A 27297-nucleotide genomic window follows, 5' to 3' on the forward strand; every position below is an offset into this window, starting at 1 on the left:
CCTCAGTACTGACCCTCCGACAGTGCAGCGCTCCCTCAGTACTGACCCTCCGACAGTGCGGCTCTCCCTCAGTACTGACCCTCCGACAGTGCAGCGCTCCCTCAGTACTGACCCTCCGACAGTGCAGCGCTCCCTCAGTACTGACCCTCCGACAGTGCAGCACTCCCTCAGTACTGCACTGGGAGTGTGAGCCTGGATTATGGGCTCAAGTCTCTGGTGTGGGGCTTGAACCCACGACCTTCTGACTCAAGATAACGTGCTCCCCACTGAGTCAGGGCTGACACCCCCTTTCCGTGTGCTGTTAAACGCAAACTGGACAGGTCTGGGGTTAAATGGATTCAAGTGCTGCTGGGACGGACTGGAGGTCGTTGCTCAGTCACTCACTTGGATGCTGTTCGAACATTGATGTCAAGGTCCCCTTTGAAGAGAAACTCGCAGTGTTTCCAGTTGAACTGTAGCTTGTTCCATTCCCAGTGCATGTTCTCGGTGGTGTTGTATGGATCCTGGTGGACGGTGAACAGCATTACCCAAAATGACACACAGGCGGAAATCTCAAACGTGACGACAGCAGGAAGGTCTCGCACAGCTTTCCCCCCACCAAGTAAATCCAGACCCTCCTGCATTAATCCCCACCCCCCCCCACTGTGTAAATCCAGACCCTCCCACATTAATCCCCTCTCCCTGTGTAAATCCAGACCCTCCTGCATTAATCCCCTCTCCCTGTGTAAATCCAGACCCTCCCACATTAATCCCCTCTCCCTGTGTAAATCCAGACCCTCCCACATTAATCCCCTCTCCCTGTGTAAATCCAGACCCTCCCACATTAATCCCCCCACCCATGTAAATCCAGACCCTCCCACATTAATCCCCCCACCCATGTAAATCCAGACCCTCCTGCATTAATTCCCCCCCGCCCCCTAAATCCAGGCCCTTCTGCTTCAGTCCTGGCTCCCTATGTAAATCCTGCACCCCTCCCCCCCCCGCCCACGACCTGCTCGTACCTCGGTGGCGAGCTGGTGTAGATTGGCCTGTTCGATGTCCATTGCCCAGTGACCGTGGAACAGGAGGCGGCTTTTGTCCCACCAGGGCAGGGGTGGGCTGGGATCGACGGTGGGCTTGGTGAGGAGGTCGACGGCCTGTCCGATCAGGGTCCAGGCTGGGTCCCAGCAAGGGCCCCAGACGACGGTGAAGAGGGAGATTTGTGCTAGGGAGGGAAGGGAAGACAGAGCGTGAGCTGGCTCGACAAGAGGTCCCCCAACCCAGCACCCCCCTCTACACCCGGGTGCTTACATTCAAAGTCGTGGTACCATTTCAAAGGGGGCATGTTCCTTTCGATGAAGACGTCCCCCCAGGGGGCTCCCAGCGACAGTTTCGCCCTCCGTCGAGCTTGTGGATGCCCTTCTTCCTCCGCCCCAATCAGCTGCCCAGACAGGTTCCAGTCTCGGATCTCAAACAGGTACCGTGGGTAGTCCCTGATTCGCACTGCGGCCGTAAACAACACCAGCGTTAGCCACCCCGGATCATTCCCCCACGCCAACCCCCTCCCCCCGCCCAACTAGGGTACGGCGGTCATGAGTATCGGGTTATTCAGCCGTGGGTGGGTTCGCACAGCCCGACCCCGTTCTTGCCGATTCCATCGGACGCGCTTTCCAGCGGGGTCACTGGGTGGTGGTCAGGAGCGGGGAAACCCCGGGCTGATTTATTCTCCTCCCTAACCCAAGGGCACTGAGGCCAACTGCAGGGATAAATACTGGCCCCAGGACCCTGGGGAGAACTCCCCCTGCTCTTCTTCAAAATAGTGGCCGTGGGACCTTTTACATTCACCTGAGGGGGCAGATGGGGACTTCAGTTTAACGTCTCGTACGAAAGACGGCACCTCCGACAGTGCAGCACTCCCTCAGTACTGCACTGGGAGTGTCGGCCTGGATTCTGGGGATCAAGTCTCTGGAGTGGGGGCTCGAACCCACGACCTTCTGACTCAGAGGCGAGAGTGTTACCCACTGGGCCACAGCCGACACCTCAATATTCACGAGCCGAGGGACGTAGCCTCGGCCAACCGTTACAGGCCCGATGCTCAACGCGGACTCACCGAGAAAGGCTTTGGCGCCGAATTTCACCACCCGGCACCAGTGGATGGCCAGCCTCAGGCCGGCCTCGGGGAAGGGGCTGACCCTGTCGATCCTCTCCATCGCCTCCATCACCTTCTCGGCCCCTTGGAGCGAGGGGTCGACCAAGGCCTCGAGCACCAGATCCGACACCACCCAGGTCAGCAGGGCCTTGCGCATGGGCGTGTTGGCGTAGAGTCGCTGTGAACGCTGCACGTACATGTTAATGTTGGTCTGCTCCAAAGCGGCGTACAGCTCCTCGATCTTGCGGGCGGGCAGCAGTTCCCCGTGTTGCTTACGCAGCGCAGTCACCCGAGCGTCCAGCAGCTGCAGCCGCTTTGAGCTCTCCTTGCTCTCGTCCTTCATCAGCTCATAGTCGTCGCGCAGCTTGACCTCGAAGACGCTGTCCAGGAAGATGAAGGAGAAGTGGCCGACGCTTAGGGCCAGGTCCGGGGGCAGAGCCTCCTCCGTCCTCTCTCCGGCCCTCGGCTGCCTGTGCAGGCCCTTCAGCCACTTCTGGACGTCCACGCACCGGTCAAAGGTGTGGGAGAAATCGTAGCGGAAGGGGAATTCCACCGAGACGGCCGAGAGCTTCAAGCTCCACGTTGCGTTCCTGTGCCCGCGTGGCGAATCGCGCCGGACGCGCGACAGCACGGACTCAACCCGTTCCCCCACCACACGCCCCTCCGCCCCCTTGAAGGAGAAGATGTCGTGCCCGTCGAAGTTGAGGATCAGTTGCGACGTCCTGAAGCGCCCCTCGCCGCCGGGCGCCGTGGCAATGGCAACGTTCTCCGCCCGCAGCTGCACAAACATCTTCGCGGTCACCCTGGCCGTCACCGTCACGCTCTTCAGATCCAGCTCCAGACCGAGGGGCCGGCTGGGCTCGGCCGCTGATCTCGCCGCCGGCTGCTCGCTGCCGCTGTTGTGCTCCTCCTGCGGCCTCCTCCTTGGGATGGCCTGGGCCAGCCTCTCCCGGAGGTGCAGGGCCTCCCTGCCGTGGTGGAAGAGGTACATGTGGCTGGCTGGGCTCCAGCTCACTGTGATGTCCTCGAAGGAGCTCAGCTGAAACAAACGGGACACGGTTAGACACAGGCCGTTGTGTCTGGCCATTCCCGCCATTCTTTCCCCCCCCCCCTCCCCACAATCCCTCCCTAACCTGAGGTGTTAACCGTTTGGCACAGTGGACAGCGCTCTCGCCCCTGAGTCACGAGGGTCATGGGTTCGAGCCCCACTCCAGAGGCTTGAGCACAAAATCCAGGCTGACACTCCAGTGCAGTGCTGAGGGAGCGCTGCACAGTCAGAGGGTCAGTGACGAGGGAGCGCTGCACTGTCGGAGGGTCGGTACTGAGGGAGCGCTGCACTGTCGGAGGGTCAGTACTGAGGGAGCGCTGCACTGTCGGAGGGTCAGTACTGAGGGAGCGTTGCACTGTCGGAGGGTCAGTGCTGAGGGAGCGTTGCACTGTCGGAGGGTCAGTGCTGAGGGAGCGTTGCACTGTCGGAGGGTCAGTACTGAGGGAGTGCTGCACTGTCAGAGGGAGAGGGAGAGAGGGAGATAGGCTTGAGCACAAAATCCAGGCTAACACTCCAGTGCAGTGCTGAGGGAGTGCTGCATTGTCAGTGGGGCCGTCTTTCAGATGAGACATTAAACTGAGGCCCCGTCTGCCCTCTTAGGTGGGTGTAAAAGATCCCATGGCCACTATTTCGAAAGAGCAGGGAAGTTCTCCCCGGTGTCCTGGTAAATATTTATCCCTCAACCAACATCACTAACGTAGATTATCTGGTAAAACGTCCAATTGGATAGCTCTCCGAAAGAGCCAGCACAGGCACAATGGACCCAATGGCCTCCTTCTGTGCTGTATCTTACTATGATAAGGCGCTTCTCAGGAGTGTAATCATACAAAAATTTGACACCAAGCCACATATGGAGATATTTAGTCAGGTGAGATTTTAAGCAGAGTCTTAAAGGAGGAGAGAGAGACGGAGAGGTTTAGGGGGGGAATTCCAGAGTTCGGGCCGAAGCAGCTGAAGGCACGGCCGCTAACAAGGCGAAGAAAATCGGGGAATGTGCAAGAAGGCAGAATTAGAGGAGCGCAGAGATCTCGGGGGTTAGGGTTAGGGTTAGGGAGGTTACAGAGAGAGGGAGGGGCGAGGCCATGGGGGGATTTGAAATTACAGCCCCCTTATATACAACATGGACGGACACACACAGACAGACAGAAATACTTTGTTGGATGATTGAAAGAACGAACGAATGAATAAAAGAAAGATGGACCATAGACAGGGGGACCGATGGGGGTTGTCCAACCTTAAATTCACTCATTTCCCGAGTGGCCTGACTTTAACTAACAAGCCTGGTTTGGCGGTTGTTAAACAGCCAAACACTTCATACCCACAATCTCTGATTTCTTACCTCGAACGACCGGCTGTTCATGAAGAAAGCAGCAGAAAAGAGGGACATGGTGAGAACAGGATCTGGGCTGTCTGAGCTGCTGGACCAGAGCTGCATGCTGTCACTTACTGTCTTCACCAGTGCGAGTGACAGGCTCTTTACTTCCCAGACAAAGCTCTCCGTGGTGCCAGTAATGGACAAAGCTTTGACCTGCAGAACGCTGGCACCTACACAACAGAAGAGAGCAGACTTTACAGGTCACCCATCGAGCAATAGGTTTCACCCCCTCCTTACCCACCCACCCCGGACCACCCCGGTTAATTCCCACCCCTCCTCTCCTGGGGCTCTGTTCTACACACAGACCCTCCAACACCTCACCCCGATGTCAACACCCACATTCTAAAGACAAGGTTTCTGGCCAGTGGGGAAGAGGACAGGGCCTCCAGGCCGAGCCCAATCGTACCCTGAACGAACATCTGCGTACACCCACACTTTCCGGCCGGGTCACTAGATCGTGATCAGGGGCCGGAATCCTGGCTGATTTTCTCCCTCCTTAACTGCGGGGGCATTGAAGCACCTCCCAAACCCGCGGCCTCCGCCACCGAGAAGAGCAGCAGACACATGGGAACAACACCACCTGCACGTTCCCCTCCAAGTCACACACCATCCCGACTTGGAAATATATCGCCGTTCCTTCATCGTCACTGGGTCAAAATCCTGGAACTCCCTTCCCAACAGCACTGTGGGAGAACCGTCACCACACGGACTGCAGCGGTTCAAGAAGGCGGCTCACCACCACCTTCTCAAGGGGCAATTAGGGATGAGCAATAAATGCCGGCCTCGCCAGCGATGCCCATGCCCTGAGAATGAATTTTTAGAAAACACTTGGCCTCAGGACCGCTAGGCAGGGCGAGGGGGGAGCGAAATCAGCCAGGGTCCCGACTCCTCGTCACTATCCAGTGACCCCTGCTGGAAAGCAAGTATGGAGTCGGCCCCGGAGACCCTGGTAATAAACAGGAACAGGCCGGGACCATTGGAACTCGATGCAAGAATCGGGGCTTAGAGAGTTAAATTATGAGGGTTGTAGTTTCTTGAGGTTAGAAGCTTGAGGGGAGATCTAATTGAGGTCTTTAAAATGCTAAAGGGACTCGATAGAGACGATAGAAACTATTTCCTCTGGTGGGGGGAGTCCAGAACAAGGGGGCATAACCTTAAAATTAGGCCGTTCAGGGGGGATGTCAGGAAGCACTTCTTCACACAAAGGGGAGTGGAAATCTGGAACTCTCTCCCCCAAAAATGCTGTGGATCAATTGGAGCTTTCAAGACTGAGGTCGATAGAGTTTTGTTGGGTAAGGGTATCGAGGGATTATGGAGCAAAGGTGGGTAAATGGAGATGAGATGCAGATCAGCCGTGATCCGATTGAATGGCCGAACAGGCTCGAGGGGCTGAACGGCCAACTCCTGTCCCTAAGGACCGTGAAGGAACCCAGATTAACTGCAACCCACCTGCGGTGATGGAGAGAAAGAACAGGTTGAGATTGTCGAGCTTAACGTCTATCTTCCACAGCTTGACCTCCGGCCCAATGTAATCCGATTCCAGAGGCACCAACTCAAGTGGCTCCATCTCCAGCCTCTCTCTCGAATGTTCATTCTGATCTCCATGGATCAGAGACAACACTTTCGACAAGCAACCCACAGCTGCGTCCGAGATCTCCACCTGCAGCCCGTTCACCGTGCCGTCCAGGTACAGAGTTTTGGAGTAAGCACCGGAAATAGAAAGTGCCTGACTGTAGCTCCCCTGGAACCAGAGATGGGAGAATCAGAGACTGGCCCTCCGTCCTGGGAACAAGGGGTCCTGGCTTCAGCCGGTCAACTCTGACCTCCACCCCAGGAGCCCACCCCAAATCACAACCTGCCCCGTCACTCTCCAATCACACCGGGACACGCCCCCTGTCACTCTCCAATCACACCGGGACACGCCGCCGTCACTCTCCAATCACACTGTGACACGCCCCCTGTCACTCTCCAATCACACCGGGACACGCCGCAGTCACTCTCCAATCACACCGGGACAGGCCCCCTGTCACTCTCCAATCACACCGGGACACGCCCCCTGTCACTCTCCAATCACACCGGGACACGCCGCCGTCACTCTCCAATCACACCGGGACAGGCCCCCTGTCACTCTCCAATCACACCGGGACAGGCCCCCTGTCACTCTCCAATCACACTGCGACACGCCCCCTGTCACTCTCCAATCACACCGGGACAGGCCCCCTGTCACTCTCCAATCACACTGCGACACGCCCCCTGTCACTCTCCAATCACACCGGGACAGGCCCCCTGTCACTCTCCAATCACACTGCGACACGCCCCCTGTCACTCTCCAATCACACCGGGACAGGCCCCCTGTCACTCTCCAATCACACTGCGACACGCCCCCTGTCACTCTCCAATCACACCGGGACAGGCTCCCTGTCACTCTCCAATCACACCGGGACAGGCCCCCTGTCACTCTCCAATCACACCGGGACAGGCCCCCTGTCACTCTCCAATCACACTGCGACACGCCCCCTGTCACTCTCCAATCACACCGGGACAGGCCCCCTGTCACTCTCCAATCACACCGGGACAGGCCCCCTGTCACTCTCCAATCACACCGGGACAGGCCCCCTGTCACTCTCTAATCACACACTGGGACACGCCCCATCACTCTCCAATCACACACTGGGACACGACCCCTGTCACTCTCCAATCACACTGGGACACGCCCCATCACTCTCCAATCACACTGGGACACCCCCATCACTCTCCACTCACACTGGGACACGCCCCATCACTCTCCAATCACACTGGGACACGCCCCATCACTCTCCACTCACACTGGGACACGCCCCATCACTCTCCAATCACACTGGGACACGCCCGTCACTCTCCACTCACACTGGGACACGCCCCATCACTCTCCAATCACACTGGGACACGCCCGTCACTCTCCACTCACACTGGGACACGCCCGTCACTCTCCACTCACACTGGGACACGCCCGTCACTCTCCACTCACACTGGGACACGCCCCATCACTCTCCAATCACACACTGGGACACGACCCCTGTCACTCTCCACTCACACTGGGACACGCCCCATCACTCTCCAATCACACTGGGACACGCCTCCCCCCCCCCCCCCCAAGATTATTCTCCAATCACACAGTACGATAGCAGAGCATCTTACCTGCAGATTCAACGAGTCCACAACAAGAGCGTCTCCCCATACATGAGTATTGTGCGGAGGGGGGGCTTTTGCAATCTGTGACCCCTCACCTGCCCGCCACCAGAGTTTCTCCACTGCCAGGTTCCAACGCCAGTGAGAATTGTGGGTCTTCAGGTGCTGGGTGTCTGTGCGGAGATAGAATGGCCCATTGTAGTCACCTGGTCTAATAGGATACACCGAAACAACACAGTAACAGGGCCAAGCAAACAATGAAACTCATCAAATAAAACTGTTCTCAATCCACAGTGTCTCTCTCCCACGCCACCTACAAGTTGGCTCATCTCAGAAGGTCTGTTTTTCTAGTTCATCTAAACTCCACATAGAATCGTACAGCACAGAAGGAGGCAATTCGGCCCATCGTGCTGTACCTGCTCTTTGAAACAGCTATCCAATTAGTCCCACTCCCCTGCCCTTTCCCCATGACCCTGCAATTTTTTTCCTTTTCAACCATTTATCCAATTCCCTTTTGAAAGTTATTATTGAATCTGCTTCCACCGCCCTTTCAGGCAGTGAATTCCAGATCAGAACAACTCGCTGCGTAAAAAAAATTCTGCCCCTCTCCCCTCTGAATTCCTTTGCTCACCTTCATAATGGAATCTGCCTGTGTAAGCTTGTCACGCTGTAATTATACTGTCCTACAGCGCCACCACTGGTGCAAGGGTGTAATTACAGCGTGACAGGTTTACATAGGCAGCTTCCATTATGATTGTGGACACAAGAATTTATATCAAAATAAGGTCTGAATGTATGTCTTTAAAAGGGGGATTGAGTTACGTGAACTCACCCTGGTCCAATTATTCCCCGTTCTCTAACCCCATTTCATCTGTCATCGATATAATCGAACATATTAACATCGAGCGGGAGGAGGTATTGGCGGTTTTAGCAGGCCTAAAAATGGATAAATCCCCAGGCCTGGACGTAATGTATCCCAGGCTACTGTGTGAGGCAAAGGAGGAGATTGCGGGGGCTCTAACACATATATTCAGAACCTCTCTGGCCACAGGGGATGTGCCAGAGGACTGGAGAACCGCTAATGTAGTACCATTATTCAAGAAGGGGAGTAGGGAAAAACCGGGGAACTACAGGCCAGTGAGCCTAACATCAGTGGTAGGAAAATTATTGGAAAAAATTCTGAAGGACAAAATTAGTCTCCACTTGGAGAAGCAAGGATTAATCAGGGATAGTCAACATGGCTTTGTCAAGGGAAGATCATGTCTGACTAATTTGATTGAATTTATTGAGGGGGTGACTAGGCGTGTGGATGAGGGTAACGCAGTGGATGTGGTATACATGGATTTCAGTAAGGCCTTCGATAAAGTCCCCCACAGGAGACTGGTCAAGAAGGTACGAGCCCATGGAATCCAGGGTGCCTTGGCACTTTGGATACAAAACTGGCTCAGTGGCAGAAGGCAGAGGGTGATGGTCGAAGGTTGTTTTTGTGACTGGAAGCCTGTGGCCAGTGGGGTACCACAGGGATCGGTGCTGGGTCCCATGCTGTTTGTGGTCTACATTAATGACTTGGATATGAATGTAAAAGGTATGATCAGTAAGTTTGCTGATGATACAAAAATTGGTAGGGTGGTAAATAGTGAGGAGGACAGCCTCAGTCTGCAGGACGATATAGATGGGTTGGTCAGATGGGCGGAACAGTGGCAAATGGAATTTAACCCGGAAAAGTGCGAGGTGATGCACTTTGGAGGGACTAACAAGGCAAGGGAATACACAATGAATGGGAGGACCCTAGGCAAGACAGAGGGTCAGAGGGATCTTGGTGTGCAAGTTCACAGATCCCTGAAGGCGGCGGAACAGGTAGATAAGGTGGTAAAGAAGGCATATGGGATACTTGCCTTTATTAGCCGAGGCATAGAATATAAGAGCAAGGAGGTTATGATGGAGCTGTATAAAACACTGGTTAGGCCACAGCTGGAGTACTGTGTGCAGTTCTGGTCGCCACACTACAGGAAGGATGTGATCGCTTTGGAGAGGGTGCAGAGGAGATTCACCAGGATGTTACCAGGGCTGGAGCGCTTCAGCTATGAAGAGAGACTGGGAAGATTGGGTTTGTTTTCCTTGGAGCAGAGGAGGCTGAGGGGGGACATGATTGAGGTGTACAAAATTATGAGGGGCACAGATAGGATGGATACTAAGGAGCTTTTTCCCTTCGTTGAGGGTTCTATAACAAGGGGACATAGATTCAAGGTAAAAGGCGGGAGGTTTAGAGGGGATTTGAGAAAGAACTTTTTCACCCAGAGGGTGGTTGGAGTCTGGAACTCACTGCCTGAAAGGGTTGTGGAGGCAGGAACCCTCACAACATTCAAGAAGCATTTGGATGAGCATTTGAAATGCCATAGCATACAAGGCTACGGACCAAATGCTGGAATATGAGATTAGAGTAGACTGGGCTTGATGGCCGGCGCGGACACAATGGGCCGAAGGGCCTCTATCCGTGCTGTATAACTCTATGACTCTATGACTACGCTTGGTTTTGACTCGCTGAGTGCAATGCCACAGTAAGAGACACCAAAGGCTGATGAGATGGACACAATACCCCTGGACTTGCCGTGAGCAATACAAGAGGTCCACTCGTTCATGAAAGGTTCTGGGATGTTTCCGAGATGTAAACATACAAACAATTCTCTTTCTTAAGGATGTGGAGTGTGGGAGAGAAGTACGGCAGGGGGCGGGGGCAGGTTAATGGGGGTGATGAGGCCGACTTCAAATATTAGAAGCATTCTTACCTGCAATTACAGACCCGAAGCCCAGCGCAAAGGGTGGTGTGTCAGGGAACTGCAGTGAGCCGCTCACATTTTCCAGCGAACAGGTGACGGCAATGGGGACTTTGAGCTCAGGACGAGGCCTGATTGAACACAGAAAAAAAAAACAGGGTGAAAGTGGGTTCCCAGGTAGCATTATACACAGAGCAAGGATCAGTCACAACTGGGCACTCTAGGCTGGGCGAGGGGTTACCGAGTGACAGTGGTGAGGGAGCTGGATTAACATCAGTAGAGATACAGTCAGTAACACAGGGCGCTGGGGGAGAGGGGTTACTGAGTGACAGTGTGGGGGAGCTGGATTAACATCAGTAGAGATACAGTCAGTAACACAGGTTGCAGGGGGGAGAGGGGGTACTGAGGGACAGTGTGGGGGAGCTGGATTAACATCAGTAGAGATACAGTCAGTAACACAGGTCGCTGGGGGAGAGGGGTTACTGAGTGACAGTGTGAGGGAGAGGGATTAACATCAGTAGAGATACAGTCAGTAACACAGGGCGCTGGGGGGAGAGGGGTTACTGAGGGACAGTGTGGGGGAGAGGGATTAACATCAGTAGTGATACAGTCAGTAACACAGGGCACTGGGGGAGAGGGGTTACTGAGGGACAGTGTGGGGGAGAGGGATTAACATCAGTAGTGATACAGTCAGTAACACAGGGCGCTGGGGGGAGAGGGGTTACTGAGGGACAGTGTGGGGGAGAGGGATTAACATCAGTAGTGATACAGTCAGTAACACAGGGCACTGGGGGAGAGGGGTTACTGAGGGACAGTGTGGGGGAGAGGGATTAACACAGGGCGCTGGGGGTGGGGGTGGGGAGAGTTTACTGAGCTTAACAGTGATGTTAAGGAAGAAAAAATTACAAAAAATGGAAGCGGGGTTGGAGTGGATGAGGTGCAGACACAAACCTCCTTTTATTTGTAACTTGAGGCTCTGCTGATTTCTCTGGGAACAATATCATCCAGTGAGAAAACTCGGAGTGTCGATAGTGAACGATGCAAGTGTGAACAGTGATGGAAGCAGAAATATCAATGCCCGTGATCTGAAAACCAGAAAACAAGAAACAAATTCAGCCCCATCGCACGCGAACCAGCTCGTAATCAGCAAGGAACCCCGCGTGAGTCCTGATCAGCTATCAGGAGCGGTGGTGTAAGAGATTAGAGAGGGTGCAGAAGAGATTTACTAGAATGGTACCAGGGATGAGGGACTTCAGTGATGTGGAGAGACTGGAGAAGCTGGGATTGTTCTCATTAGGGCAGAGAAGGTTAAGGGGAGATTTGATCGAGGTGTTCAAAATCATGAAGGGGTTTTGATAGAGTAAATAAGGAGAAACTGTTTCCAGTGGCAGGAGGGTCGGTGACCAGAGGACACAGATTTAAGGTAATTGGCAAAAGAGCCAGAGGCGACATGCGGAAACATTTTTTTACGCAGCGAGTTGTGATGATCTGGAATGCGCTGCCTGAAAGGGCGGTGGAAGCAGATTCAATAATAACTTTCAAAAGGGAATTGGATAAATACTTGAATGGAAAAAATTTACAGGGCTATGGGGAAAGAACAGGGGAATGGGACTAATTAGATAGCTCTTTCAAAGAGCTGGCACAGGCACGATGGACCGAGTGGCCTCCTCCTGTGCTGTACCTACTATGATTAGCCTCCCTTCAGCAGGGAGTGCCCCCCAAGTAGCATCCTCCCACCCAACCTGCACTTAAACTGGGGGTCCAGGGGTCCCTCCTCCCAATCCCAGCTCGGCCGTTAAAGATGGGGAGAGATGGGAAAATAAATGAATGGGGCGCTCTGTCCAGTCCATCTCTTGCCCCTCTAACATTCGGACGCGTAGATTCTGAATCCTCGCCCCTCCCTATCTCTGCAACCTCCTCCAACCCTACAACCCTCCGAGATCTCTGCGCTCCTCCAATTCCGGCCTCTTGCACATCCCCAACTTCCTTCGCTCCACCATTGGCGGCCGTGCCTTCAGCTGCCTGGGCCCCAAGCTCTGGAATTCCCTCCCTAAACCTCTCCGCCTCTCTCTCCCCCTTTAGGACGCCCCTTAAAACCTAACTCTTTGACCAAGCTTTTGGTCGCCTGTCCTAATGTGGCTCGGAGTCAAATTTTGTTCCTGTGAAGCGCCTCGGGATGTTTTACTACGTTAAAGGCACTGTATAAATGCAAGCTGTTGTTGGTTACTGTTAGAAATGTATTTTTGTAATTCAGTCCAAACCACTTACAACATCCTCGTTTAATACAGTCGCTTATTTCAGCTAAAACTCAATAACCATTAATCACTGCACTGACATCAATTTCAGAGTTGCCGGTTACAGCGTCTTAAAATGCCCCGTTTATTACAGGCAGAAACAGCTGTGTTTACTCATTAGTTCACACCTGGTTACGGTGCACTCAATACAGGAACGTGAGTGAGTAATTAACACCTCGTTATCTTCAATTACCGAGCTGCATTGCACAGGATGTTGTACCAGCAGTGATTCCTTTAGCTCCCCCGAGGGTGTGGAATCTCAATGGGGGGAGGGGAGACGGTTCCCAAGGCAGCCAGCAGTATTCTACCCAAGTGCCCGCTCTTCGAGTGAGAGCCCGAAAGCAAGTGTCGGCGGGGCTATTCGACCGCAGGGTGCATCACAGTGGAGTCGGAACCTATCCTCACCCCACGTGTTCACGCTTTCCGGGGTGGGAGGGGGCCCAATATGATCAGGAACAGGAACTGTTTCTGGCTGACGTTAATCGTCACGGCTGGGACCAGCTGACTCAGCACAGACCAGCAATTCGACCCCACGACCGCCTGCGGCCTCCATGTACAGCCACAAAGCACACGGCGGCTCGAGAGGCTCCCCGGTGCCAAGGCTCACCTGCAAGGAGCTGCTGAGTTTGGTCAGGCTCACGATCCGTTGCCGACTCTGGGACAGGAGCAGTCCATCTAAAGGGGGCAGGAAGAGAGGGAGAGAACGGGTCAACAAACAATCAGCAAAGCATCCCCCGACCCCCCCACCGCCCCCCCCCCACGCCCCCGGGGAGCGGCCAATCGGCCCTTTGGTGCTGTTCCTTTACACCAAGCACCGTACAGCGGTAAACACCGTCGCACTGCGTCGAGATGCTTCTCTAACCGGCAATGTACCGAGCCGTGCCGTGTGGTACCAGGCAGATACGAGGTACTCCTGCTCCGAGGGTCCTAACCTTCTAGGGTCAGCTTGACGTTCATGGGTGGAAGGATGAGGTGTGGCACCATGCGATAAAAGTTGTCCGGCTCGCAGTGGAAATTAAGCAACTTCAGGTTCCAGTGCAGGTGTCTGGGAAATGAGAATACACCGCGAATCAGATCCGGCCAGACAAACAAAGGATGCTATACAGACAGAAAGTGCAGACACAAGAGAGAACAGGATAATCCAGGTCAATAATAACACATGTGGCTCACATGTGTCTGCCGTGGCTCAGTGGGCCCCACTCTCCCCTCTGAGTCAGAAGGTCGTGTGTTCGAGCCCCCACTCCAGAGACTTGAGCCCACAATCCAGGCCGACACTCCCAGTGCCAGTGCTGAGGGGGTGCTGCACTGTCGGAGGTGCCGCCTTTCGGGATGAGACGTTAAGCCGAGGCCCCGTCTGCCCCTCTCAGGTGGATGTAAAAGATCCCACGGCCGCTATTTCAAAGAGCAGGGGAGTTGTCCTCAGTGTCCTGCCCAAAATTTATCCCTCGACCACCAAATAAAAAACTGGTTGTGAAAGGCGCTACATAAAGGCAAGATGTTTCTTTTCTTTCGCCCTGAGCAGTGTGTGGCTGTACCTCTGCCTGCTGTTCAAAGATAGTGTGACACTCGTATTCTCCATCTGCAGGGAAATGACTTGTGGTAAGTATTCCATGAATACGGGTCTGGAAGGGGTGAGACCAGTTCCTTCATCATATCCTGCCGGAGGTGGGAGGAGAAACAAGAAGTGCAAGGAGTGAGACCCTTATAGAACACGTCGCACCCCGCGTCAGTGCAATCGCCCAGGGAGAGGCCGCGCGCAATCCTGAACCTGGACCGTTCACGCACAAAAACATCTCTCACACATGCTTTCAGACCATTGCTTAGTCAGGGTACACACTGGATACACAGCCTGTTTGAAGTCCATCGTACTCTCACAGGTTAGTTACAAGAGAATTACATTGAAGTTACAACGTGGAGACAGGCCATTCGGCCCGTTCAGTCCGTGTCCGTGTTTACCCTCCGCGCAAGCAAAAAAATCCCACTCGCATTTACCCCACCCTGTTGCCATATCCCTTCAAACCCTTTTTCCTTCATCTCTCTCTCCAATCTGATCTTGAACACGGTTTCTGCCTCAAGCCTGGAAGAGAATCCCACGGCCTCACGGCTCTCTGTGTGAAGGAGATTCTCCTGCCCTCTCCTTACATTTAATCCTGTATCTATGGCCCCCTCAAACTCCTGGAAACAGACTGTTCCTGTCATACCCCGTCACAGAATCACACAGCACGGATGGAGGCCAATCATTACAGGCAATGTGGAATCTTCATCCTCACACTGGCTCAATACCATAGTATCATAGGCAGGTACAGCACAGGAGGAGGCCATTCAGCCCCTCGTGCCTGCTCCGCCATTTGATAAGATCATGGCTGATCTGTGATCTAACTCCATATACCTGCCTTTGGCCCATATCCCTTAATACCTTTGGTTGCCAAAAAGCTACCTGTCTCAGATTTAAATTTAGCAATTGAGCTAGTATCAATTGCCGTTTGCGGAAGAGAGTTCCAAACTTCTACCACCCTTTGTGTGTAGAAATGTTTTCTAATCTCGCTCCTGAAAGGTCTGGCTCTAATTTTTAGACTGTGCCCCCTACTCCTAGAATCCCCAACCAGTGGAAATAGTTTCTCTCTATCCACCCTATCCGTTCCCCTGAATATCTTATAAACTTCGATCAGATCACCCCTTAACCTTCGAAACTCCAGAGAATACAACCCCAATTTGTGTAATCTCTAGAGTTGCTGCTTGTCCTTTGTTTGTATATTCTTTAGAGGATTTTTTTTAACATTTCTGTTTAATAAAAATATCCTAACTGCTGATTCAACTTTCACACAACTTTTGGGGGCACAAGAAATGTTGAGAAATTGTGAACTGCCGACAGAACAAAGTGGTTCATTGGGGTGAGTCAAGGATGTGACAGGGACTATATAAATGTACGTTCTTTATATTCTTTCTTTAAAGGAAAACCCAGACCTTATTTGTCTGTTGTGGATCAGTGGCCAGTTGTTTCAGTCGGAGAAAAGACGCGAGTTTTAGTCTCACCTCGAGTTTTAACTCAGTTGAAAAATAAACAAACATTTTAGCTGGTGGTTATTTTACATGTCGGCCCTGGCTCAGGGGGTCGCACTCTCACCTCTGAGTCAGAAGGTCGTGGGTTCGAGCCCCCACTCCAGAGACTTGAGCCCACAATCCAGGCCGACGCTCCCAGTGCCAGTGCTGAGGGAGTGCTGCACTGTCGGAGGTGCCGTCTTTCGGGTGAGACGTTAAACCGAGGCCCCGTCTGCCCCTCTCGGGTCAAAGATCCCTGTGCGGTATACTGAAGAGGAGCAGGGGAGTTCTCCTCGGTGTCCTGGGGCCGATATTTATCCCTCGACCACCAAAAAAAACCACAGCTGTAATTGGCAGTTGCAATGTTGCTTTGCGCAAAAACGGCTGCAGCATTTGCTGACTGTGTGAAGTGCTCAAACACCTCGTGACCTGAACCACATCCCACCGCGGCTTTTTGAATACAAGTAATCAATTATTAACGTTGCAACTACGGGAAGGAGGGGGGGGGGTGGGTGAGGGGGAGGGTGAGGTTGGGGGTCTCTCACCTGCCTTGGTTGCGTCAGAATCTGCCTGGTGTGGGGTCGCACTGCCTTCCATCACATCCGGCTGCCCCAGCACCTCTTGCAGTACGTTGGGACTGAAAAGCCCCTCGTGGAGCTCGGTCTGCAGCGTGCTGAGGTGGAGCTCCGTGCTGAGGGCCTTCAGGTCGGGCAGGCTGAACTCCACTGTCACGACAAGGCTCAGCAGCAAGTTGGCAAGGCAGGAATCCTCCTGCCAGGCACAGGCAGAGAAACAAAAAAAAAATCAGCCGGAAGTACAGGGGGCCACTGCGCTCCTTCAAAAGCAGCTCAACATCGTATTGAGAGATTATTCACCGTAGGATCATGCAGCACAGGAGGAGGCCAATCGGCCCATCGCGCCTGTGCCGGCTCTTTGAAAGAGCTCTCCAATTAGTCCCACTCCCCCTGCTCTTTCCCCCAGAGCCCTGCAAATTTTTTCCCTTCAAGTATTTATCCAATTCCCTTTTGAAAGTTATTATTGAATCTGCTTCCACCGCCCTTTCAGGCAGTGAATTCCAGATCAGAACAACTCGCTGCGTAAAAAACATTCTCCTCATGTCGCCTCTGGTTTTTTTTGCCGATTATCTTAAATCTGTGTCCTCTGGTCACCGACCCTCCTGCCACTGGAAACAGTTTCTCCTTATTTACTCCATCAAAACCCTTCATGATTTTGAACACCTCGATCAAATCTCCCCTTAACCTTCTCTGCTCCAAGGAGAACAACCCCAGCTTCTCCAGTCTCTCCATGTAAGTGAGGTCCCTCATCCCTGGTACCATTCTAGTAAATCTCCTCTGCACCCTCTCTAAGGCCTTCACATCCTTCCTAAAGTGCGGTGTCCGAAATCGGACACAATACTCCAGCTGGGGCCAAAACAGTGTTCCTTTAAAATGATCACTGGCTAGGCCCCAACTCTCCAACAGCTGCTCCAGCCCAGGTCCTGATGCTTCCACAGGCTTCCCCCCAGGCAGCTTCTACATTCACTGGCAATCTCTTTTTAAAGTCCCTCCCTCTGCCTGCCCGACAGTGAAGGACATTTCCAGCTGGTACAATCAGCTTGTGATCACAATCAGAGGCTGAGTGAAGCGGGGGGAGGAGGGGGGAGGAGGAGGAGGAGGGGGGGAGGAGGAGGAGGAGGAGGGGGGGGGGGGAGGAGGAGGAGGAGGAGGGGGGGGGGGGAGGAGGAGGAGGAGGGGGGGGGAGGAGGAGGAGGAGGGGGGGGGAGGAGGAGGAGGAGGGGGGGGGGAGGAGGGGGAGGGGGGGGGAGAGGGGGGGGAGGAGGGGGGGGAGGGGGGGTTTTAGGGGGAGGGAGGGAGGAGGGGAGAGGGAGGGAGAGAGTGGGGAATAGAGGAGAGAGAAAGGAGGGGGTGAGAGAGGAGAGAGGGAGAGAGAAAAAGGGAGAGAGAAAAAGAGAGAGAGAGAGAGAGAGAGAGAGAGGCATAGGACGGTGAAGGGGAGAAAGAGAAATAGGAAAGAGGGGAGGGGAGAGAGAAAGAGGGGAGGGGAGAGAAAGGGCAAACACACATGTGTTTGGAGGCCTGGGACATTCATCAGTCAGCCTGTCACCTACACTGACCCGATAATCATAAGCTGAGGCCAAGATTCTATGGTGAGAGCTTCTGGTTGGGATCCCAGGAGCAGAGTGCCTCCAACACCCAACAAACAGCACAACTCCCCGCCCTGCCGGTGACTCCATCGGCTGCCTCGGGCCTGCCTCGGTGGGCGGGTAACTCACCATCTGGCTGCTCTTCATTATCTTGCTGTTCAGCTTACTCACGTTGCCCTCGCACTTGATGCTGAAAAACAGGCATCCCCTTCGTCAGTTCGCTCTTGATCAGGAGCAAGAATTTAAGAACACAAGGAGACGGCTCGGCACGGCAGGAATGCAAATAATCCCGGCAAAATCTTCAAAAACGATATCAAACCCGCCTCAAAGAATATCCATGCCAGCCGTGACTCAGTGGCAGCACTGTCGCCTCTGAGTCAGCTCGTGGGTTCGAGTCCCCAGCCCAGAGATTAGAGCACGTAATCCAGGCGACTCTCCCAGTGCCAGTACTGAGGGAGTGCCGCACTGTCGGAGGCGCCGTCTTTCGGATGAGACGTTAAACCGAGGCCCCGTCTGCCCTCTCAAAGATCCATGGCCACTGTTTCAAAGAAGAGCGGGGAGTTCTCCCGGTGTCCTGAGGCCAATATTTATCCCTCAACCAAGATCACTAAAAACAGATTAAATGGTCATTATCTCATTACTGTTTGTGGGATCTTGCTGTGCGCAAATTGGCTGCCGCATTTCCTATATTACAACAGTGACTACACTTCAAAAAAGTACCTCATTGGCTGTAAAGCACTTTGGGACGTCCTGAGTCGTGAAAGGCGCTATATAAATGCAAGTCTTTCTTTCTTTAACATTGTGTTACCATCTAAACTCAGTCAATTCTAGTGGAGCCTCAGTCCAAAATCTAAGATCTGACAAATGGTCTCCATCTGAGACATTAACCTGTCTTTCCTCAGACCATGACAGACCTGTCCTTATACTCACAGCGTTTTTTGTTTTTGTTGTTACTAACGAACGATTCCATTGAGACCTTCCCCTGATTGCCGTTAGTTTACCCAGCGCACAGGTGATTCTCGCAGATCAGGAAGGTCCCTGGGGTGGGTGGGTTGCACGCACAAACGCAAAATCACGCACGGACAAACACGCAAACGGACAAACACGCAAACGGACACGCACAGATACCAGCAGGAATCACTGGGCAGTTATCGAGCAGGAACTCTGGCTGATTTCCCCCTGCCCCCAATCCAGGAGCTTTGAAGCCGCCTGTATGTAGCGCTCCAGCTGCTGCTCCAGCTGAGGTCAGGTAACCCAGGGAGGGACGCGACGTGGAAAACCCTGCATCGCCTGCTCCGGAGAGCTCACTAACTCACTGCCTTTACCAACCTCGCTATCGGGGGTAGGAGTGGGGTTTCTATGTGCAACATCTGTCCCACACGGTGACAGACCGTCACTGACCTGTCACTCACCTGTTCCCGTTACTGCTGAGGAGAAAGGTGCAGTTTGTTATCGCCAGGTGCCACAGGGACTCCGGGATCGCGGCATTTAAAACCATTGCATTCACCGAGTAGACATGGACTGAGCACAGCTGCGGAAAGAGAGGTGAATGTTTACACAGGTCACCGGCACACCGTCACCGGCACAATCAGCACACCGTCACCGGCACACCCATCACCGGCACACCGTCACCGGCACATTCAACACACCCATCACCGGCACACCCAACACACCCATCACCGGCACACCGTCACCGGCACATTCAACACACCCATCACCGGCACATTCAACACACCCGTCACCGGCACATTCAACACACCCATCACCGGCACACCCAACACACCCATCACTGGCACACCGTCACCGGCACATTCAACACACCCATCACCGGCACATCCAACACACCCATCACCGGCACACCGTCACCGGCACAATCAGCACACCGTCACCGGCACATTCAACACACCCATCACCGGCACATTCAACACACCCATCACCGGCACACCCAACACACCCATCACCGGCACACCGTCACCGGCACATTCAACACACCCATCACCGGCACATTCAACACACCCGTCACTGGCACATTCAACACACCCATCACCGGCACATTCAACACACCCGTCACCGGCACACCCAACACACCCATCACCGGCACACCCAACACACCCATCACCGGCACACCGTCACCGGCACATTCAACACACCCATCACCGGCACACCCAACACACCCATCACCGGCACACCGGCACCGGCACAATCAGCACACCGCCACCGGCACATTCAACACACCCATCACCGGCACACCCAACACACCCATCACCGGCACACCGTCACCGGCACATTCAACACACCCATCACCGGCACACCCAACACACCCATCACCGGCACACCGGCACCGGCACAATCAGCACACCGTCACCGGCACATTCAACACACCCGTCACCGGCACATTCAACACACCCGTCACCGGCACATTCAACACACCCGTCACCGGCACATTCAACACACCCGTCACCGGCACACCCAACACACCCGTCACCGGCACACAGTCACCGGCACATTCAACACACCCATCACCGGCACACCCAACACACCCATCACCGGCACACCGGCACCGGCACAATCAGCACACCGTCACCGGCACATTCAACACACCCATCACCGGCACACCCAACACACCCATCACCGGCACACCGGCACCGGCACAATCAGCACACCGTCACCGGCACATTCAACACACCCGTCACCGGCACATTCAACACACCCGTCACCGGCACATTCAACACACCCGTCACCGGCACATTCAACACACCCGTCACCGGCACATTCAACACACCCGTCACCGGCACATTCAACACACCCGTCACCGGCACATTCAACACACCCGTCACCGGCACATTCAACACACCCGTCACCGGCACATTCAACACACCCGTCACCGGCACATTCAACACACCCGTCACCGGCACACCCAACACACCCGTCACCGGCACACCCAACACACCCGTCACCGGCACACCCAACACACCCGTCACCGGCACACCCAACACACCCGTCACCGGCACATTCAACACACCCGTCACCGGCACATTCAACACACCCGTCACCGGCACATTCAACACACCCGTCACCGGCACATTCAACACACCCGTCACCGGCACATTCAACACACCCGTCACCGGCACATTCAACACACCCGTCACCGGCACATTCAGCACACCCGTCACCGGCACATTCAGCACACCCGTCACCGGCACATTCAGCACACCATCACCGGCACACCCATCACCGGCACATTCAGCACACCCGTCACCGGCACACCATCACCGGCACATTCAACACCAGTCACTGGCACATTGATGGAGGAGGGGATGGATGTTTAAGACTAATCAGTCAGTGTTCACAGATTCGTTCAGCTGAGTCTGAACCCCTGAACACGGCAACAATTTAAATTCAAAGCCCAGACCCAGTGCGGAGATTCACCTGTGAGAGTGTGCGCAGCACCGAGGGTTGGAGGGTCAGCTGTCTTTTCCCCGTTTTTCCTCGGCGATTGTCTGTGGGCCCAGCCTTTTCCTGGGTGATCTCTTGCAAATCAGCTCGAAAACGGACCTCCCCAACACAAAGAGCAAAGTAGTGACTGTAATGGAGAGGCGATCGGGTTAGAGGGTTAACCACCGAGCAACGAAACCAGGCCACAACCCTCCGCTTCATTCTACTTTATTCTATTTGCAATTTGCTCCCCCTCCCCTCCAGAAGGTGCTCCCTCCCCACTCCAAAATGACCCCAGATGCTTGAATTAATGCTTCCCCTTTGCTTCACTCAACTCTGGCCCGGCCTTCAGGACCCAGGTTTGGCCTCTTGCTTTGTGATCTCTCCCCACTCGGCCCTGAGAACACAGGTTCCAACAATACATCATGTAGGAGAGGGGGAGAGCACAGAGGACGGAGGAGGGAGGAGTGGGGGGGGGGGGGGGAGAAGGGGAAGGAGAAGGGGGGGGATGAGCGGAAGGATGAAGAGGGAGAACAGTCAAATGACCCTGTCCCCGTTGAACTACTACTCAACCCCTGGATCCTCCCTTTCCCTCTTTTCCTCACCTGACTCCTCTCCCATCTCATCTCCTCCTCCCCTCCGTCCAACCATCCCCTCTTCTCCCCCTCCTCCGCTCCTTCCCCTGCCAATTATCCCCTCTGAACCCATTTGACCTCAAACCTACTCTTGGTACCGACTCCCCATGTGTAACCTACACTGGAAATCAGCCGGTTTGTTTTTTTTACAAGTAAACACAATGCCACAGCTGGGCGTCAGACTGTTTAGATTCGTGTATATTCGAGTATTAGTGTGCAGATGTGCACACGGGCCCACGGATTAATAGATTGAGCTTGTGGCTGGGTGCGGAGTTGGTATACACAAAGATATCTGTGTTTATACGAGTACATGTGGAACAGAAGTGCGTGCGGAGGGGAAATAGTGTGTACGCACCCGTGTGATTGGAGAGTAAATGTGGGTGTGTGTGCAATACTTACGGTAAATCATTATTCAACAGTTTACAGGAGAGCCAGACTCTGTCCACATCCTGCAAAGGAAGAGCAGCACGTTATTGGGGCAATAATCCACCAGTCGTTTACAACAACCTTTATATAGCGCCTTTAATGTAGTAAAAACGTCCCAAGGCGCTTCACAGGAGCGATTATCAGGCAAAAATTTGACACCGAGCCACATAAGGAGATATTAGGACAAGAGGTGGGTTTTAAGGAGCGTCTTAAAGTAGGAGAGAGAGGCGGAGAGGTTTAGGGAGGGAACTCCAGAGTTTAGGGATTAGACAGCTAAAGGCACGGCCGCCAATGGTGGGGTGGAGGAAGTGGGGGATGGACAAGGTTGCCAGAATTGGAGGAGCGCAGAGATCTCCTGCATCCCACTGGGAAAAGACAGTACCCGTATGGCACCCTCACACAGATCAGGAACGTCCCAAGGCATTTAACGCACAGTGAGATACTGTTGTTATGTGTTGCAGCACCGTGCGCACAGCAAGATCCCACAAATAGCAATAAGGTGAATGGTCAGTTGATCTGTTTTCTGCTGGTGATGGTGGGGGAAGGAATATTGGCCCAGGACACCAGGGAGAACTCCCCTGCTCTTCTTGCAATAGTGGCTGCGGGATCTTTTACGTCCACCGGAGAGGGCAGACGGGGGGCCTCAATTTGACGTCTCATCTGAAAGACGGCACCTCCGACACAAGAAACGGAAATGGGGTAACAGGGTGGGGAACTTTTATTTTCAAACAGATTCTTTGGTGCCTGTTTGATGTTTTTCACATAAACAAAGCCCGTCAGGTCCAGCACCAGACGGGAGACGCTACTGTCAATCAACCAGACTGGTGCCAAGGGGTACCCCACCGAGGAGAGGCAGCCTGGGTGTCCCTGAGCTAGGGAGCGTCAGCCGGATTATGGGGCTCAAGTCTCTGGCGTGGGGCTCGAACCCCTGACCTTCTGACTCGGAGGCGAGGATGCTGCCCACTGAGCCACGGCTGAGAGGGACATTGCCAGCCTTGCGAGCAGACGAAGAACAAAATAATTCCAGGGATGCAACTCATCTGGGCTGTTGGTAAAGAGGGGACTCTGAGCCGATTTAATCAGTTGGCTGGATTCTGGAGGGAGTTCATCCCGAAGGGTTTGAATCACAGGTTAAAGAACGAGGGAGTTAGGGGTGAGAAGGGGAGTCAGCGGGAACTTGGTAAGAGGTGTAAGAGGGCAGTGATTATCGGGGCGGGGGGAGCAGGGGGCGATCCTCAGCTGAATTAACGTTAGAAATGGATACAAGTTGTGCAGGGAGACTCCCCGACAGCTGACACCGTCTTTCTGTCCCCCAAAAAATGACCCGAACACCCAGAATCGCCTCAGCCCTTAGACTCAGAGCCCAGCTTCAAGGGGAACCCCCCCCCCGACAGGGGGCAGGGCCCACACTTACCAGGGTCTGCTGTGAGCAGAGCTTGATGCTGATGTTACGAATCGAGAAGAACCCAATGGAGCCGATTTTTAAATCCAGGTTCAGCTGATTGTAGATGAGCTGAGTGACAATCCTGGACAGCAGCCAACTGCAGAGGGACAGAGACACACAGCAGTTAGAACAGGACTCACCTCCGTACCGGAATCAGACTGACAGGTTACTGGGGGCCTGGAATTTGCACACTAGTCTCCACGGGAACTGTCACAGGCACCCATAATACTGGGGTACAGGTCTGTCACTGTATAACACTGGGGTACAGCACTGGTAGGTACAGGTCTGTCACTGTATAACACTGGGGTACAGCACTGGTAGGTACAGGTCAGTCACTGTATAACACTGGGGTACAGTACTGGTAGGTACAGGTCTGTCCCTGTATAACACTGGGGTACAGTACTGGTGGGGACAGGTCAGTCACTGTATAACACTGGGGTACAGGTCTGTCACTGTATAACACTGGGGTACAGTACTGGTGGGTACAGGTCTGTCCCTGTAGAACACTGGGGTACAGTACTGGTAGGTACAGGTCTGTCCCTGTATAACACTGGGGTACAGTACTGGTGGGTACAGGTCAGTCACTGTATAACACTGGGGTACAGGTCTGTCACTGCATAACACTGGGGTACAGTACTGGTAGGTACAGGTCAGTCACTGTATAACACTGGGGTACAGTACTGGTGGGTACAGGTCTGTCCCTGTATAACACTGGGGTACAGTACTGGTGGGTACAGGTCTGTCTCTGTATAACACTGGGGTACAGTACTGGTGGGTACAGGTCTGTCCCTGTATAACACTGGGGTACAGTACTGGTGCTGTTGGTTGTTGGAGGCCAATCGTCTCAGCCCCAGAACATTGTTGCAGGAGTTCCTCAGGGCAGTGTCCTAGGCCCAACCATCTTCAGCTGCTTCATCAATGACCTTCCCTCCATCATAAGGTCAGAAATGGGGACATTCGCTGATGATTGCACAGTGTTCAGTTCCCATCGCAACCCCTCAGATAATGAAGCAGTCCGAGCCTGCATGCAGCAAGACCTGGACAACATCCAGGTTTGGGCTGATAAGTGGCAAGTAACATTCAGACCATCTCCAACAAGAGAGAGTCTAACCACCTCCCCTTGACATTCAACGGCATTACCATCGCCGAATCCCCCACCATCAACATCCTGGGGGTCACCATTGACCAGAAACTTAACTGGACCAGCCACATAAATACTGTGGCTACAAGAGCAGGTCAGAGGCTGGGTATTCTGCAGCGAGTGACTCACCTCCTGACTCCCCAAAGCCTTTCCACCAACTGCAAGGCACAAGTCAGGAGTGTGATGGAATACTCTCCACTTACCTGGATGAGTGCAGCTCCAACAACACTCATGAAGCTTTACACCATCCAGGATAAAGCAGCCCGCTTGATTGGCACCCCATCCACCACCCTAAACATTCACTCCCTTCACCACCGGTGCACCGTGGCTGCAGTGTGTACCATCCACAGGATGCACTGCAGCAACTTGCCAAGGCTTCTTCGACAGCACCTCCCAAACCCGCGACCTCTACCACCTAGAAGGACAAGAGCAGCAGGCACATGGGAACAACACCACCTGCACGTTCCCCTCCAAGTCACACACCATCCCGATTTGGAAATATATCGCCGTTCCTTCATCGTCGCTGGGTCAAAATCCTGGAATTCCCTTCCTAACAGCACTGTGGGAGAACCTTCACCACACGGACTGCAGCGGTTCAAGAAGGCGGCTCACCACCACCTTCTCAAGGGCAATTAGGGATGGGCAATAAATGCCGGCCTCGCCAGCGACGCCCACATCCCATAAACAAATAATAAAAAAATAACACTGAGGTACAGTACTGGTGGGTACAGGTCTGTCACTGTATAACACTGGGGTACAGTACTGAGGGAGTGCTGCACTGTCGGAGGTGCTGTCTTTCGGATGAGATATTAAACCGAGGCCCCGTCTGCTCTCTCAGGTGGACATAAAGATCCCACGGCCACTATTCGAAGATCAGCAGGGGAGCTCTCCCCGGTGTGCTGGTCAATATTTATCCCTCAACCAACATCACTAAAAAACAGATTATCTGGTCATACTCTCATTGCTGTTTGTGGGATCTTGCTGTGTGCAAATTGGCTGCTGCGTTTCCTACATTACAACAGTGATGACATTTCAAAAGAAAAAGTACTTCAGTGTCTGTAAAGCACTTTGGGACGTCCTGAGGTTGTGAAAGGCGCTGTAGAATTGCAAGTTCTTTTGTTCTCTCTTTTATAGACCGGGGAGTCTTCAGTTCGATCTGCAGTTTATGCGGAGTTCGTCAATCCCACCCAGAACAGCAACTGGTTCCAGGGCCAATCGGCTGTGATCCTCCCACGGTCAAATAGGCTGCCAGCACTCAGGTCCCCACGGCCGAGGAGCAGCAGGGCAGGCGTGGAGCCCAGCAGGAGTCAGTGAAAGGAAATTCTGGCTGATTTCTCCGCTCCTTAACTCAGGGGGCGCTCGGGTTAATTGCCGCTGAGGGGAGCTCGTTCCGCACAGACCCCACAGTCGAACTCGGGGCCTTTACTTAACCCCCAGCTCGGCCATCGGGGAGAGGGGAACAAGATCATTTGAAGGAGAGATTCGTGCTAATCTGGACATAAAGAGTTCATTGTTAGTAATTCAGGTCCGGGGTTTATCAGGCAATCAGATAGCGAGACTGCGGTCGTGTTTGATTGGATAGTCGCTGTTAATTGCTTTTCCTCAAGACTCTAATCTGTGTGAACAGCGGGGAGATTCTGCTGGTTCATTACCAGCACAAGGATATCACGGTCCAGCTTTCTTCACAAACTACAAACGCTACGCCCTATACACTCTCCGTCCTCCCCGCACCAAATTTAAGACTAATCGCACTGTCTCCTACTCTAACTCTCTCTCCACAACAATGACTTGCATTTATATAGCACCTTTAACGTCCCAAGGCCCTTCACAGGAGCGTAATCAGGCAAAATTTGACACCGAGCCACATAAGGAGATATTAGGACAGGTGACCAAAAGCTTGGTCAAAGAGGTAGGTTTTAAGGAGCGTCTTAAAGGAGGAGAGAGAGAGGCGGAGAGGTTTAGGGAGGGAATTCCAGAGCTCAGGGTCTAGGTGGCTGAAGGCACGGCCGCCAATGGTGGAGCGATTAAAATCGGGGGATGCGCAAGAGGCCAGAATTGGAGGAGCGCAGAGATCTCGGAGGGGTGTAGGGCTGGAGGAGGTTACAGAGATAGGGAGGGGGGCGAGGCCATGGAGGGATTTCAAAACAAGGATGAGAATTTTAAAATCGAGGTTTTGCCGAATCTCTCCGTGTCCCTCATAATAACATAAGAAATAGGAGCAGGAGT

General features: G+C 53.6%; 1 protein-coding gene across 1 annotated transcript in view; it reads right to left on the bottom strand.

Moving 5' to 3' along the window:
• Positions 1–27297, bottom strand: part of LOC137345082 (bridge-like lipid transfer protein family member 2) — an 83867-nt gene that overhangs the window by 48071 nt on the left and 8499 nt on the right. Inside the window, exons 2-19 of the mRNA XM_068008524.1 lie at positions 23901–24027; positions 22460–22509; positions 21420–21573; positions 19403–19521; positions 18120–18180; positions 16372–16597; positions 14323–14443; positions 13720–13832; positions 13395–13462; positions 11445–11578; positions 10506–10624; positions 7729–7892; positions 6001–6292; positions 4516–4721; positions 2090–3167; positions 1291–1482; positions 1002–1204; positions 385–503 (exon numbers count right to left, since the gene is read on the bottom strand). Coding sequence (XP_067864625.1) covers positions 385–503; positions 1002–1204; positions 1291–1482; positions 2090–3167; positions 4516–4721; positions 6001–6292; positions 7729–7892; positions 10506–10624; positions 11445–11578; positions 13395–13462; positions 13720–13832; positions 14323–14443; positions 16372–16597; positions 18120–18180; positions 19403–19521; positions 21420–21573; positions 22460–22509; positions 23901–24027 — 3546 coding nt within the window. The remainder of the gene's footprint in view (positions 1–384; positions 504–1001; positions 1205–1290; positions 1483–2089; positions 3168–4515; positions 4722–6000; positions 6293–7728; positions 7893–10505; positions 10625–11444; positions 11579–13394; positions 13463–13719; positions 13833–14322; positions 14444–16371; positions 16598–18119; positions 18181–19402; positions 19522–21419; positions 21574–22459; positions 22510–23900; positions 24028–27297) is intronic.

Source organism: Heptranchias perlo, chromosome 28 (assembly GCF_035084215.1).
Source record: "Heptranchias perlo isolate sHepPer1 chromosome 28, sHepPer1.hap1, whole genome shotgun sequence".
Lineage (NCBI taxonomy): Eukaryota > Metazoa > Chordata > Chondrichthyes > Hexanchiformes > Hexanchidae > Heptranchias > Heptranchias perlo.